The 15082-nt window shown below is 49.4% G+C and overlaps 1 protein-coding gene and 1 long non-coding RNA gene across 2 annotated transcripts; both read left to right on the top strand.

Moving 5' to 3' along the window:
- Positions 1 to 232: 232 nt before the first annotated feature.
- LOC123154527 (uncharacterized) lies at positions 233 to 1175 on the top strand. Its single transcript, XR_006476887.1, has 2 exons — positions 233 to 811; positions 903 to 1175. It is a non-coding gene; the product is annotated as an uncharacterized lncRNA (long non-coding RNA).
- Positions 1176 to 7783: 6608 nt separating this feature from the next.
- LOC123150569 (1-aminocyclopropane-1-carboxylate oxidase homolog 1-like) lies at positions 7784 to 9121 on the top strand. The gene has a single exon (XM_044570408.1). It carries the CDS (start codon positions 7881 to 7883, stop codon positions 9006 to 9008), a length of 1128 nt encoding a protein of 375 aa, XP_044426343.1. The 5' UTR covers positions 7784 to 7880; the 3' UTR covers positions 9009 to 9121.
- The last annotated feature ends 5961 nt before the right edge of the window (positions 9122 to 15082 follow it).

Genomic DNA, 15082 nt, shown 5'->3' with positions numbered 1-15082 from the left:
CTGGGAAAGCTAAGGTATTCAGCTTACATTTCCGGAAACAATAACGCCCGAACGTCAGGTTTTTAGGAGATCGGCTCGAACGCTTCATCCATCGCCTGATCACCCGCGTTATTTTTGACGTAAATTCGTGGCCACGTCATCGGTCGTGAACTGTTCGCAAGGACGAGGGGTCAGCGCGAACCTTTTTCTCTCGTGGTGAGACGGCCCACTTCACTATCCATTTCTAGACTAGTCCACTCCCTTTCTCTTCCGCCCCGACCACACAAATCGATTCCACCCCGACCAGATCGCCGGCGAAGGTGTGTGCAGCGGCCAGCCCGTGGATCTCGGCGGCATGCCGGTAGTTGGAGAAAGCGTAGCCGCTTGAGGATGCGGGGCACGGAAGGGGGAGGAGCAGAGCCGTCTCCGACGCGGCGCTGTCGAAGGGGCGGGCGCAGAGGGGGATAGCGGCAGCGGTCGCCGGTGAGGGTGTTGCGGCAGCCTGTCCACGGATCTCGGCGATGGCGCCAGCTCGAGAAAGTCGCGGCGCTCGAGGATGCGTGGCGCGGAGGGAGAGAGCAGCAGCGATCTGACGCCGCCGCCGTCGCCGCCGCGGCGCTTCAGCGTCGGCATGTGGCGGAGGTCAACCAGGAGGTGGACGACGCCCTGCCGCTTGCAGTCGAGCTGCTCGTCGACGGGGACGCCGTCTTCTTTCCTGCGATGTGCCGAAGGGGAACTGCTCGCCGGGAGTCACCCATGGCCAGGTATTCCGTTCACCTTGCGGCGGTGGCTTGGTCAAACCTTTTCGCGGCTTTGCCACTCTCTCCGGCCGGTACGTTAACCCCTTGCTCAACGCCGCTGCCGTAAGAATCTCTCGTTTGAACGAGTCACACCTAGCCGCTGATTCCATGGTGATTCCGCAGGATCTTGATCTTGATGCACAACCAGGAGGTGAACTAGGATTTCTTTTTCTTTCCACGGATTCCACAGCATCTTGATCGATTCACTAGCTAAGCAAAAAGACTACTCGTTCTTGTAGGCAAGTGCCCAGAATGGGTAGATGCATTTTGATATGCAATTTTTTAGTGTCCATCCTTAGTCGTCATTTCCACCCTAGTATTTGTTCATGCTAAAAATAACACATGGCAAATTATATCAGTACTTATTTCTATAGCTATTTTGGCATTTTTTTTGTATGGTTTACTATCGCAAGCGTCCTGTCCATATGTTTTTTTTTTGTAGTTTCAAGTATACTTAATAAATTCTTGATTATTAGCACAACAATATGTCCCATGGCATTTCGCGTACATTTTTTGCCCCTGGGAAAACACATCTTGGAAAGTGCTCATGCTGACTAGTGGTAAATCTGTTATTGTCACATGGCAAATTTTTATTGGAACTATGCAATGCTCACATGGCAAATGTTTTAAAATTTATTTTTAATAAGGTGACATGGAAATGTCAGGACATTTTTTTCCTAAATTATGGCAACTTCCACAAACGTTTTTACTTTTTTGTCGCATGGCAAATTTAGACAATTGTTATCTTCATGCATCATGGAAACTTTACAAAGATAACAATATAGCTTTTTACCATATCTTTTGCAAATCATGATAATAGTCACATTGACTACTTTTTTTGGCACATGGCAACTTTTGCCATGGCAATTTTTTCCGTAGCACGACAACTTATGTTTCTACGAGAAGCGTGCCTCATACATCATTATAAACTTTGAAACTTTTTTTTGTATAATCACACAATAATTGTATGATTTTTGTATCTTCGTGACATGGCAATTTTTACGCTGTAGCATAGATTTTATTGCCATGGCAAATTTACTTTTATTGCCAAGACGATTGCAATTATTAGCAAACAACCATGGCAAATTTAGTTAACGAATGATGGCAAATTTAGTTAATGAATCATGGAAAATTATTTTTGTTGATCATGGTAATTTTTATAAATTGACCATGGTAAATTTAGTTCATAGACCATGGCAAATTGTAGTTTCTCACTGATTAACCATGGAAACTATAATTTCCACTTGATCATGGTAAGTTTAGGAATTAACCATGGCAAAATTAGTTTATATATCATGGATGATTTTAGTTCCATTTTTTTGTCTGTAGACCATGGAAAATTTCTGCGACCACGGCAATTTATATTTGGACAACTTTCGTACAAACCATGGCATTTTTTCTTTGTAGCACGACAACTTTTTTCTATGAGAAGTGTGCCTCATACATCATTGCAAACTTCGAAACTTTTTTTTTGTATAAACACACAATAATTATATGTTTTCTATCTGCATAACCTGATTCATTTAGGAACATGTCAATTTTTACTTTGTAGTATGAGAAATTCATTTATATTGCCATGGCAAATTTACTTTTATTGCCAATACGATGGTAATTATTAGCAAACAGTCATGGAAAATTTAGTTAACGAATGATGGCAAATTTGGTTAATGAATCATGGCAAATTTTATTCATGATCATGGTAATAATTGACCATGGCAAATTTAGTGCATAGATCATGGCAAATTTTAGTTTCTCATTCATTACCCATGGCAAATTTATTTCATTGATCATGGCAACTTTTAGTTTGATGTATTGCCATGGAAATATTTATTTTTTAATTACCAAGATGATGGGAAATTTTAGTAAATGACCATGGCAAATTAAGTTTGCGATTCATGGCAAATTTCATTAGCTATGCATGCAAAAAAATCATTAATCATTGAAATTCTGTAATTGACCATGACAATTTTGAATTTATAGATCATGGAAAAAAATTAGGTCCATGTCTCAAGGAAGTGCCAAAATTATTTACTAATGATAATGTTTTCAAATTTTTCAACACATGTTGATGGAAGGGGTAATATGCATCACAGAAAATTTGAAACAACGGAAAATTTACACCACTTTTTGGCCACCATTTGGTAAACTTATAGATTTGCTTTTGGTATCAATGCGTGTTTTTATGACCATGGCAATCTTTCTTTCTTTTTGCATCTTGTCAAAATTATTTTCTTATGCGACTATGGCAAATTTAGTTTTATGGTCACGGCAATTTTTTCTATGCATCATGGCATTTTTTGGTGTGCAGACCATGGCAATTTTCTTGCGCCCACGACAGTTTATATTTGAACAAATTTCAAAATTTCATACAAACCATGGCAATTCATTTCCTGTTGCACGGCAACTTTTTCTACTTTTGTACATCATGGAATTTTTTGCTCGTTGCCATCTATCATGCCGTTTTTAATTTCATGTAGGTACTGTGTAGTAGCTTCAACAATTATAAAAATTGATGGCAATTTCTAGATTTTTGTGGCATCTTATTGTACAGTTTTTTCTCAGTTTTTCCAGTTGGGTTTTCTTCACTGTTTTCTTGTTTTTTCTGCATTTAATTTTTTTTTTGCAAAGGGAATAGTTTGGGCCAGCAGGCCTAACAAAATGCCCAGCTAACGTGGGATTAGGTGGATGGTTCGGGCTGTTGGAACATCGCAACGAACGAAACTGTTCGCTGATACTTCCCCTGCTGAACCGAACAACTCGTTCGGGTCGATCACCTCACAGCCCGAACATTCGGGTGTTATCGGGGTCCTACATTTCTGGCATTTAAAAGAAGGACATACGTAAGTCAAGCACGTCATTAGACGGCACTCAGTTTATAGCGCCCACCATCATGAAGCCGTCAAGTGTGGTGAAATGACGACATGTGACAGGTACTTTGATGAGACTCGCATGTAAGCCGATTGTTTTTTGGGACATAGGTCGAGCTCTTTTATAAGCGCATTGTTTTCTAAGCCGAGGCCCCTTTGGTTGCCATGTGTTTCTTGAAGGGTATTCGACCGGAAATACCCTTCGGCTCCCGTACACCTATATGGGGTATTTTTTAAAAATAAAAAAAAGTCAAAGTACTTCAAAAGTATTTTTAGATTAAACTTGACTTACTTACACACTAGTATATAAATTTTCACACAAAAAAACCTACGTTGACTTCACAGTGAAGAAGACAAAATTTATTTACTATTATAGGTCACGATTCATGCTATTTTAACCGAAAATTTGTCTTTCGTGAAAAGAAGTCAAATCGAAATTTTCTTTTTGTGGAACTTTTCTCACTAGCACAACAAGAATACTACAGAGTATATATCAAAAACATGATGTGATGGGAATACCCATTACTGGTTATATTGATCGGCTGCCTCTATGCTATCTGGACATACAGAACACCATCAATGAAAAGTAATTCATAATTTATGTGGCTCAATATGGCCAACCCAAGAAATCAAAACTATAGTCCCATGGTGTGATTTCTCAAAAATAATTCACTTCCTCAAAATAAAATAATGAAAAAATAACATATAAGTGAGTTCTAATCTAATTTCCTAGGTTTTCATCTCCTAGATTATATCAATTAGTCTTGAGTCTTGGCGCGACGCAAGTCTTTCCTTGCCGCGCACAGCCGGTGTCATCTAGCCGCAAGTCTCGACCAGCTCCACATCCGTGGTTGACAAACTTTGGCTTCAATCTCCCTTCAAAAAGATAGACTAGTCCATAAAACATGGGAGGTATTTTAAGCAAGCATCTAGAAAAATAAATTGTACTATGTATGATAAGGTCAAAACCCAGCCGGCGGTACACTTTGTGAAGGGAGCTCCTTATCTTTTCCAGCACCTGTCTTTCGGGCTCCTTTGTGGTTCGCTGATGGCCACGCAGGTGGGAGAGCAGACTCTATAAGAAAAATCGCCACCGTTGACCATAGGGAGGAGAGCAGTATCGAAGCAGAGGAAGAGACAGCGGCCATACAGAGGACTCCAGGCAGATTTTAATCGAGGGAATACTTGATTACGGAGCCATGGATGCTTATTATTACTTCACAGGCAATCAGCTGGATATCGAAAATCCTTATGAACGGGAGAAGGCTTTCCGTGTTTCATTAATGGACGTTGGGGCCATGGCCGAGGCGAACCCGAATTTCGTCACGGAGCAGCGTGCCATCTATGATGCCATCCGTGCTCAAGCCGCCGCTCGGCGGAAAGCGGCAGCGGCGGAGGCATAGCTGCAGGCCATCGCAGAAGAGAACATAGCCAGATGCGCCTTCTACAAGCCGCCGATGAACCATCAGCCGGCCCGATGGGACGACGACAGCTAAGGTGCCTCCATTTCCCTCATGGACCTCACGTCCACCAGCGACGGACAAGGCGCAGACTCTTTCGAGGATGAGTAGGCCACATGAGCTGGCGGGTCCTGGTATCCCAGTGGGCCGGTCCGTCTCCCATATTTTACTCTTCTTTACCGGAGACCACACCTTTACTTCATCGGTCTTATCGCTGGTGCTTATGGAGAAGACGGAAGAAGGACGACACAGGCTTGGACGCCGGGGGCCGCTGCCGTAGAATAGGTTTAAGGGCAGGTCTTTTTTCTAAATGTTCGAAATGTACTTAAATCCGTTGTGTTTATGAAATTCGTAATGTTTATACAAAATCCGCCTGTGTTTGCATAAATTTCATCCGATTTATTTAAAAATAGTTTGAAATGTATGTGGCTAATGTTAGATGGCTGCCTCCCGCATCTATATTCACGGACTAATCTCTCTATCCACGGACGGATGCAGTAGATTTTTTATGGGTTGCGTTGTGGACGCCCTTATGGGACAGAACGTCATACAGTATATTTTATATTTTGGCATGAAGGCGCATGCATGCAACGCAAGTGAATATATAGTGCATGTACGTGTGCGCACACCTCGTACCGTGTTTCTAAGGGCATCTCCAGTCGTTGACCCCCCAGGGGCTTCTAAAAGTGCCGCCTAGGAATGAGCCGGCGCAAAAAAGGCCCTGGGGGCGAGTCGGTCCCCAGCCGTCGGCCCCCAGGCGCATATTAAAAAAAAAAGGACCGTTCGGCGAAGTTATAATAAAAACTAGTTAAATTTCTGTCAAACATGGCAAATTTCGGTGAAATTCGCATATTTTCATTACATTTTAACCTAATCTAAAAAAAAGGGCTGAAGTCGTGGCCGCCGTCGGCCTTCTCCTCCTTGACACGGGCGCCCCTGCTGGACCCCTGCCCGGCGTCACCATGGTGGACTGGCAGCGGCGTGTCGTCGTCGTCGCTGTCGCATAAGACGACGACCCCGTCTTCAACGCGGCCGCGTCGGCGCTCCTCGAAGCGGCGCAGGGCGGCGCGCTGGCGCTCCTTCTCCTTCTCCCGGCGCGCCTTCTCCATTGCAATGGAGTCCTGGCGCGCCCATTCTAGGGCCGCGTCGTCGTCGTCGAACTCCGCCTCCACCGGCGTCAGCCCCGGCTCCGTCTTCACCGGCGCCAGCCCCGGCTCCATCTTCGGCTTGACGAAGCGCAGAGAAGCCGACGAGGAGGGGGCGCGCCGGCCGCCCTCGTTGATGACGATGCCGACGCTGCGACTGCGCCGACCGATTGGTGTCTCCGCCGCGGGCTCGGCCTTGACGCCGAGAAGCGCCGAAGAACCGGAGGAATGGGAGGATGAGCGAGAGGAGGAAGATGAGGAGGAGGCGAACCTCCTTGGCGCCCATGCGCGTCGGTGTTGCGACGGGGCGGCCTCCGTCGCAGGATAGGTCAACGGCGGGTTGTTGCCGCCGTCGAGGTGCGTCAGCACGCCCTCCAGCGTGCGGCCCGGGACGCCCCACCACAGGTGGCGCCCCACGCCGTTCTTCACGCCGCCGACCACCGGCGCGTCGTTGGTGGAGGCCAGGCGCTGTTGCTGGTGGCGCTGGAAGTAAGCCGCCCAAGCCGCGTGATTGCCGGCGGCATACTAGGGGAGGGAGCGCTCGTCGTCGGTCAGGGAGGCGCGCGCGACCTCGACCTCCTCGGCGAAGTACGTGGGCTTCGCCAAGGCGTCGGGTAACGGGGGAACAGGCACTCCCCCGTCGCTGAGCCGCCACCCCGTCGGCCCGGCGCGCATGTCCGGCGGTGCCGGGATGTTCGCCTGGAACAGGAGCCAGGACTCCTGTTCGCGGAGCGAACGCCGGCTGAAGCCGTTCGCCGTTGCCTCGTCTCCGGGGAAGCGCTCTGCCATGGCGACGGACTCGGCGGTGGTAGAGAGGGAGAGAGAGGGGCTGCCGGTGACGCTCGGGAGAGGAAGACGGAGACGGAGAGAGAGGGGCTGGGCGGCGGCGAGGGGCGAGTCTGGTGTGGGCACCGGCGAGAACCGCCGGCTTTCATAGCCGCTCCGCGCCGTGTGTACGCGCGCGAGGGAGGGGAGGTGTCGGCGCGCCGTCCCGAGACTCGCCGCCCGTGAGGAATCAATGGCAAGGCTGACCGGCGGCAGCCTTGGCATTGATTCCCCGCGGGAACCGAGGCAGTTGGGGGAAGACGAGCCGCCGTGTCCCTGACGCGGCGGGCCCGCGGCTGTTTCGCGCCGAAACAGTTCGCCCCGGCGCCCCCGAACGCCGCCCAGCGCGCCGGGTTCGGCCTGGATCCGCCGGCGCTGTTTTCGGCTCAAGCCGGCGAAAATCAGGCTCCTGAAACGCGACTGGGCGATTTTTCAATGTCGGCACAAAAAAATGCCTAGGGAGGCCTTTGTGCGGGCGTGGCTGGAGATGCCGTAATGCATTGCCTCCTCGTCTCCACTCTCCGCAAACAGACAGACAGACAAGACAGAGTAGCCAGCGTGCCTGCTGGGGTCGATGGTCCACGTTGCGCTCTGCCTGCTGGTGCTGGATGCGTGGAAGATGGTCCAGGCGGTGCCACCGAACAGATCGAATGTGCATGCATGCATCCGCTCCTCGCTCGCTAGCATGCGTGCGTGCGTGCGTGTATATACGGACACCACAGCACCGACGACCGGCCAACTCTCGCTCGCACTACCCTCCACCTCCAGTCCAATCTCGCTCGCAGTCACAGAGCCCGCGGCGACATGTCCACCACCGCCACCGCCTACGCCACATCTACGGCAGATGACGACCGCCGACAAGCGCTCCAGGCGTTCGACGACACCAAGGCGGGCGTCAAGGGCCTGGTCGACGCGGGCGTCACCGCCGTCCCCGCCATCTTTCACCACCCGCCGGACTCCCTCCCCCTGTACGCGCCTCCTCAGCTACACCACGAGCACCGCTTCACCATCCCGGTCATCGACCTCGCCGGCCTCGGGACGCCGTCGGGGCGAGCCTCCGTGGTCGGCGCGGTGAGGGCAGCCACGGAGACGGTTGGCTTCTTCCAGGTGGTGAACCATGGCGTGCCGGAGGCGGCCATGTCGGAGATGCTCGCGGCGGTGCGGTGCTTCCACGAGGAACCCGCGGACGCCAGGGCGCCGTACTACAGCCGGGACCACGGCCGGCGCGTCAGGTACACGAGCAACTTCGACCTGTTCCAATCGCCGGCCGCCAACTGGCGCGACAGCGTGTACATTGACATGACGCCAGACCCGCCGGCGCCCGAGGAGATCCCGCCGGCCCTCCGAAGCGTCGTGCCGGAGTACGAGCGGCTGGCGCGGCAGCTGTACCACGAGCTGCTGGAACTGCTGTCGGAGGCCCTGGGACTGCGCCGCGGGCACCTAAAGAAGGACGCCGGGTGCCTCGACGGGCTCAACCTCGCCGCCCACTACTACCCGGCGTGCCCGGAGCCGCACCTGACTATGGGCACCACCCGGCACTCCGACCCCAGCTTCCTCACCGTGCTGCTCCAGGACGCCGTCGGCGGCCTCCAGGTGCTCGTGGAGGATGACGGCGGCTCCGCTGAGTGGATTGAGGTGCCGGCGGTGCCGGGGGCACTGGTGGTGAACATCGGCGACTACCTGCAGCTCTTGTCCAACGACAGGTTCAAGAGCGTGGAGCACCGCGTGGTGGCCAACGGCGCGGGTCCTCGGGTGTCGGTGGCCTGCTTCTTCCGGACGTACGGTGCCGCCGCGTCCATGAGGGTGCTGCAGCCGATCGTCACCGGCGGAGACCGCGCGAGGTACAAGAGCGCGACGGTGGAGGAGCTGCTCCGGCACTACAGGGCCAAGGGCCTGGACGGCACCTCCGCGCTCGACCACTTCAGGCTCTGAATGGAGCGCAGATGATGTATCTTCTGTTTACCTCTTCTCGTGTTTAAGTGTGGAATTGTGGACGCCCTCGTGGATTAATTGGGCATTCAACAATGGATTTGTTAATTTTCTCATGCATGGTTACTAGCCATGGATTTGTTTTTTTTTTGCGGGGGAAAAGCATTTCATTTCATTTAATCAATAGTGGGAGTACATTCATTTGAAATGACAATACTAATCTCCTGGGGGGAATTTGCTAACCAACAAGCCGTACGCTGCTAACCACGACCCATCGCTGCCATGGCATGTGCAGCCTTATTCTGTGATCTACCTATTTTTGTGACTTGCATTGATCTTTCTTGCAACATCTCCGAGACGGCCGCCACTTGAAACATATTCCTTGATCTTCCCTTTGAACCTAATTCAAGGAGCTTCAATATCTCCGCACAATCTGTCTCGACCTGGATAGGCAAGGGAGTCAAGTGCAACGCCAGCTTCAGGCCCTCCTCACACGCCGATAGCTCTGCTTGGCCGCCACTTGAAACATATTCCTTGATCTTCCCTTTGAACCTAATTCAAGGAGCTTCAATATCTCCGCACAATCTGTCTCGACCTGGATAGGCAAGGGAGTCAAGTGCAACGCCAGCTTCAGGCCCTCCTCACACGCCGATAGCTCTGCCTCCAGTGCGCCCGAGCAGTTCCGGATCCATCTGCATGCCGCGTAGATAACCGCACCTGTGTGATCACGTAGGATCATACCGGCACCAGCTGTTCCATCTGCCTGTACAAACGAACCGTCAAAATTGAACTTTGCAACACCACATGGAAGAGGAATCCAACTGGGTTGTACGCTAGGCTCCAACTTATGTTGAGCACCATTGTTGGATAAAAGAGCTGGTTGCTTCCCCTTGAGGATGTCCACCTCTGGCCCCTGTTTGATAAGTAGCAAGGAATCAACATAGCTACAGAGAAATTTCTTCGATGCCTCGACCGGGATTAGTGGTTTGTCATGGGTAAGTTCGTTTCGAACATGCCATACACGCGATAGTAGCATGAGCAGGAGCATACGCTGGGTCTCATCTAATTGCTGGAGGCAAAGAAGGAGCCATTCCGGTTCCATACCTTTGAGTGAGTTATCAGCAGGAAGGTCCCAAACTAATCTCATCACAGTCCAGAGATTACGTGCATGTGGGCATTGGACAAGTGCGTGAAATGTCGTCTCAGTCTCTTGCCCACAGATGGTACAGATTGCATCATGATCAAGGTGATGGCGCAACATATTTTCTCTGGTTGCCAAGGCCCCTCTCGCAGCCTTCCACGCAAACACCCGTACTTTAGGTGGGGCGCCGCAGCTCCACATCAACTTCCAAGCAGGTCTTGACCCATCTGGACGTCCACTCGACTCGCCAATCTCCTGTGTTGCCATGAGATAATCCTGAGCCATCCTATATGCTGATCTGACAGAGAACATTCCATGCTTGTCTGGCTGCCAGGCAACGCAATCCTTTTCCATTCTACTAGAGGGTTTGATTTTCAGTATTTCATCAACGTCGACCGGAAAGAAATGTTGTCGAAGGAGTGCGATGTTCCATGAACCGTCAGTTTGCATAAAATCGGCAACCCATTTCAGTCTGCACCTTCTCTTTGGAGTGATCGGTCTGAACGACGGTCCTCTTGGGATCCATGGGTCTCGCCACACGCGTATGTTAGCGGCGTCCCCCACTCGCCATATATATCCTTGCTTTAGCAGTTCCAAGCCATGCTCGATAGCCTGCCAAGAAGTTGACCCGTTTCCAGTAAACACCGTGTCAGTGATATCTCCTTGGGGATAATATTTTGCTCGCAGAACTTGTGCGCATAGACTGTCCGGGTAGTGGATTAATCGCCAGGCCTGTCGAGCTAAGAGTGCTTGGTTAAATATTCTCAGGTCCTTAAACCCCATTCCTCCCCTAGCCTTGGGCCTTAGCATAATATCCCAGCCGACCCAATGAGTCTTTCTCTTCCCTTTCTTTGCACCCCACCAGAAACGACGGATCATTTTGGTGAGCTCCTCACACAGCCCGGCCGGCACCTTGAAAACACTCATAATGTAAACTAGCAAGGCTTGGGCAATAGCTTTGATTTTTACTTCCCGTCCAGCCATAGCCAACTGATTTTCACCCCACTCCACGAGTGCTTTTGCAAGTCTCTCCTCAAGAGTTTTCAGCTTACCCCTACTCATGCGACCATCTGGCGTTGGTAGGCCAAGATATTTTGCCTCGAAGGTGCTCTGGGAGATCTGCAAGGTGACCTTGATAGTATCCTGTACTGCCGCCGGACACACAGGGCCAAATAAAATCGAGCACTTTTGAGGGTTGATGTACTGGCCGGTACACCTTGCATACGTTTGCAACACCTGCTGCACTCTGATTGCTTCATTTGGCTCAGCTTTAAAGAACAATAGAGAATCGTCCGCGAAGAGCAAGTGAGATATGCCCGGCGCTCTTCGGCAAACTTTGATAGGAGTAACTGTTCCCTGGATCGCTTCACGTTGCAAGAGGGCAGAAAGACCGTCAGCAGCAAGTAAGAAAAGGAACGGAGACAAAGGGTCACCTTGGCGAAGACCTCTAGTAGGAGAGAACGAATCAAGAAGGGTTCCATTGAATTTCACTGAATAGCTCACCGAGGTCACACAAGACATTATCCAGCCTGCCCATCAGGGAGCGAAACCCAAACTCTGCATCATTTTCCTGAGGAAGTCACAGTCCACCCTGTCATATGCTTTAGAGAGGTCTAACTTGTATGCACAAAAAGAATCCTTCTCCTTTTTACAGTGTTCAATGGCATGGAAACACTCAAAAGCGACTAGCGTGTTATCTGTTATCATACGGCCGGGGACAAACGCGCTCTGATTTGGAGATATAATATCGCCAAGAATAGGGCGGAGCCTGTTAACAAGACATTTGGCCACAATCTTATAGAGCACTGAACACAAACTGATAGGTCTAAAGTCTCTGAGGGATTCCGGCTGATCGGACTTCGGAATCAAAACAATGGAGGTGGCATTGGTTTCAGCCCGCATGTGACCAGTAGCAAAAAAGAGCTTGACTGCAGCGACAACTTTTTCTTTTAGAATTGCCCAATTTCGTTGATAAAACCGGGCCGGGAATCCATCCAATCCTGGGGCCTTCAAAGGGCCAATTTGAAACAATGCATCCGCTATTTCTTTCTCCGAGAACTCCTTACACAGTGACATATTCATCTCTTCTGTTACTCGTGCTTGTACAAGGTCGATGATCTCAGCAGCTTGTAAAGATGGGTCTCTGGTAAATAACTCCTTAAAGAAGGACGTGGCCATCAGTTCCATGGCAGATGGGGCTGTATGCCACACTCCCTCGTCATGTTTCAGCTTTTTAATTTTATTTCGCCGTGCATGCCACACCGATTTACTATGAAAGAATTTAGTGTTGCGATCTCCGTCCTTCAACCAACTTATCCGTGATCTCTGTAGCCACAGGAGCTCTTCCCTGTATGGTAGCTCGTTCATGCTATCCGTCAATCTCCGGATCTCCTGTTGGTCGTCATTCGTACGCATTAGATGCTCTAATTTCTTTCGAGTGTGCTCAAGTTCACGCACAACATTGCCAAACTTCCTGCGGCTCCAACCCTGTAGATCATTCATGACTGAATTCAGCCCAGCCGTGATGGATGCAAGATCACCAGTAGCTTGCGCCGCCTCCCATGCTCGCTCGATTAGTTCTGGTAATTCACCAGCACGTTCCCATAAGATCTCATATTGTCGGGCTTTTTTCTGCGGGGGTGTGAATACCTCTCTTTGCAATGTTACTAGGATTGGGAGATGGTCAGAGCATGGGGAGACAAGGTGGACCACATTAGCATCAGAAAATATGTCCCTCCATCTATCATCCGCTAGTGCGCGGTCGAGGCGAACCTTGACATTACTCCTTCCTCGCCGCTTGTTATCATAAGTGAACGGTATCCCTGAAAAACCCAAATCATGGAGCTCACAGTCCTGAAGCACATCCCTGAATGCCGCAACTTGGCTTGCTGGTCTGGGGGTAACTGAAAGGTGCTCACACTGCCAAAGCGCTTCGTTAAAATCACCCATAAGCATCCACGGGAGATCACTGCTTGCACGTAGATCAGACATGATAGACCACATGCGGTTCCGATTTTCAGTTCTGGGTTCTCCATACACACATGTGAGATGCCACTGCGGGTCAGAAGGGGAGGCACGAACATACGCATCAATAATTCTTTCATTATGATCTTTAATGTCGACTGACAACTGATCGTTCCAAAACAGAGCTAATCCACCACTTTGACCATTGCTATCAACTCCACAAAAACCATGAAGACCTAAACGAGAACACAAGCGACGAACTTTCTCAGATTTTTGTCTAGTTTCACATAAAAACACAAACTGCGGACGGTGACTCTGGACGAGGGCGGTAAGATCACGAACTGTCGAGGCGCCCCCGATTCCTTGACAGTTCCAGCTCAGGCCTATCATTGCTGCTGACGGGGCGCAGCGCGCGACCCCGTCAGGTGACCGGCAGCCCCAGAGCCGGTTGCTTCCAAGTTCATCCTCTCCCCCATCTCCACACCAACATTCGAGTCCTGCACTGATCTCTTCCCTAGCACAGATTCAGTTTCTGGCCTCATACTCTCTGAACTTTCATGTGACGTAGATATATTGCTCAGATCCCTTAGGAAAGGGGTCTTGTCCTCCTTGCCAAGCTGCACCGGCTTGTGATTGTTCTGTACGACGAGGTGATTCTCATGCGAAGGTGGCGTGGCCACTGGAACAGATCGATCTGGCGGCTTGCGGGGTTTCTGATGTTTCTCGGCCTCCTCCAGGGGCTGCTTTATGTATGCACCCGTTTCCGATTTCCTCCAGGGGCTGCTTTATGTATGCAGCCATGGATTTGTTAACGAACTGATTAGAGTTATTATTCAGTGAGTATGTAGTATTTGCTTCGAGAGCACCTATGCGTCAGTCGCTGTGAAAAAATTCAGTTTTATCGATTTCCCTCCTTCAGTTTCAGTTCACCTGTGGCCATTGGAAGCCGCCGCCTCCCCCGTGCTGCCGCTGCTGTGACCATCCCTCTAAACCTCCCCGCATCAAATTTTCTCCGGCGAGTTAGCAGTTTAGCACCCCTTAACCGACCCTGTTAACCTCTGACTCTCCTCCACCGACGATGCCACTCCCGCGTCGTCCGGGGCTTCCAGTACTGCAGCTGTATGCCGCCGGCCATGCACACCCATATTTACATATTATTTTTATAAAAAGAAAATGCACTAAAAATCAAAACACAAAAAATATAATGACAAAAAAAATAGAAGTGACAAAACAAAAAAGCGAGAACAGAAAATTTTATGCTAAGTCAGAAAATTTTAGTTAATTCTCGATGAGAGCTAGCCACAAAACACCGCTAGATTTGACCGTATGCGATACAATAATGATAATCCACTTCTGAGCCCAGACTCATCTGCATCTGCACTGGAGCAAAAAATTAAAATAAATACTAAAAAGTTTAAAAAAAATCATTTTTTTTGCATGGTGGATAATTTGATGCGTGAGGTCCGCTTCAATTTTTAAATCATTTGCACATATGAGAAGCTTTTGGAAAAAACTACAACTTTAGGGTTTGTAAAAAGTTACTGTTCATGCGCTTGTTCTCACCCGATTTGTCTTTTTTGCTGAGAGCTACACAGATGTTTAAATGACCTAAAAATTGCAGCAGATCTCACGCAATAAATTTTCTACTATTAAATTTTTTTTGAGGAATTTTTTGAAAATTTTCAACTTTTTATGATTGTTTTACTGAAAGGGTGCAGACCAGCCTGAACACCGAAACGCTGCACTTGCCTTTTCCATTATATAGTACACATGGCTCCTTCTACTGACACAACATTGCACCGTATAACATCAGTTCTTTGGGTGAACTGAACCACAAGTTCCACCTTATAACATGATGAGATGACGAAACTAAAATCCTCCATCTGCGTCACTGATCCACTCTATCCATCCTTTTATCTCTGCATCATGTTACCTCACATGCATTAAGTATAGACGTATATATCTCCAGGTA

Source organism: Triticum aestivum, chromosome 7A (assembly GCF_018294505.1).
Source record: "Triticum aestivum cultivar Chinese Spring chromosome 7A, IWGSC CS RefSeq v2.1, whole genome shotgun sequence".
Taxonomy (NCBI): Eukaryota; Viridiplantae; Streptophyta; class Magnoliopsida; order Poales; family Poaceae; genus Triticum; species Triticum aestivum.
Note: the sequence above shows the minus strand (reverse complement) of the source record. Positions and strands in the feature narration are given on the sequence as shown.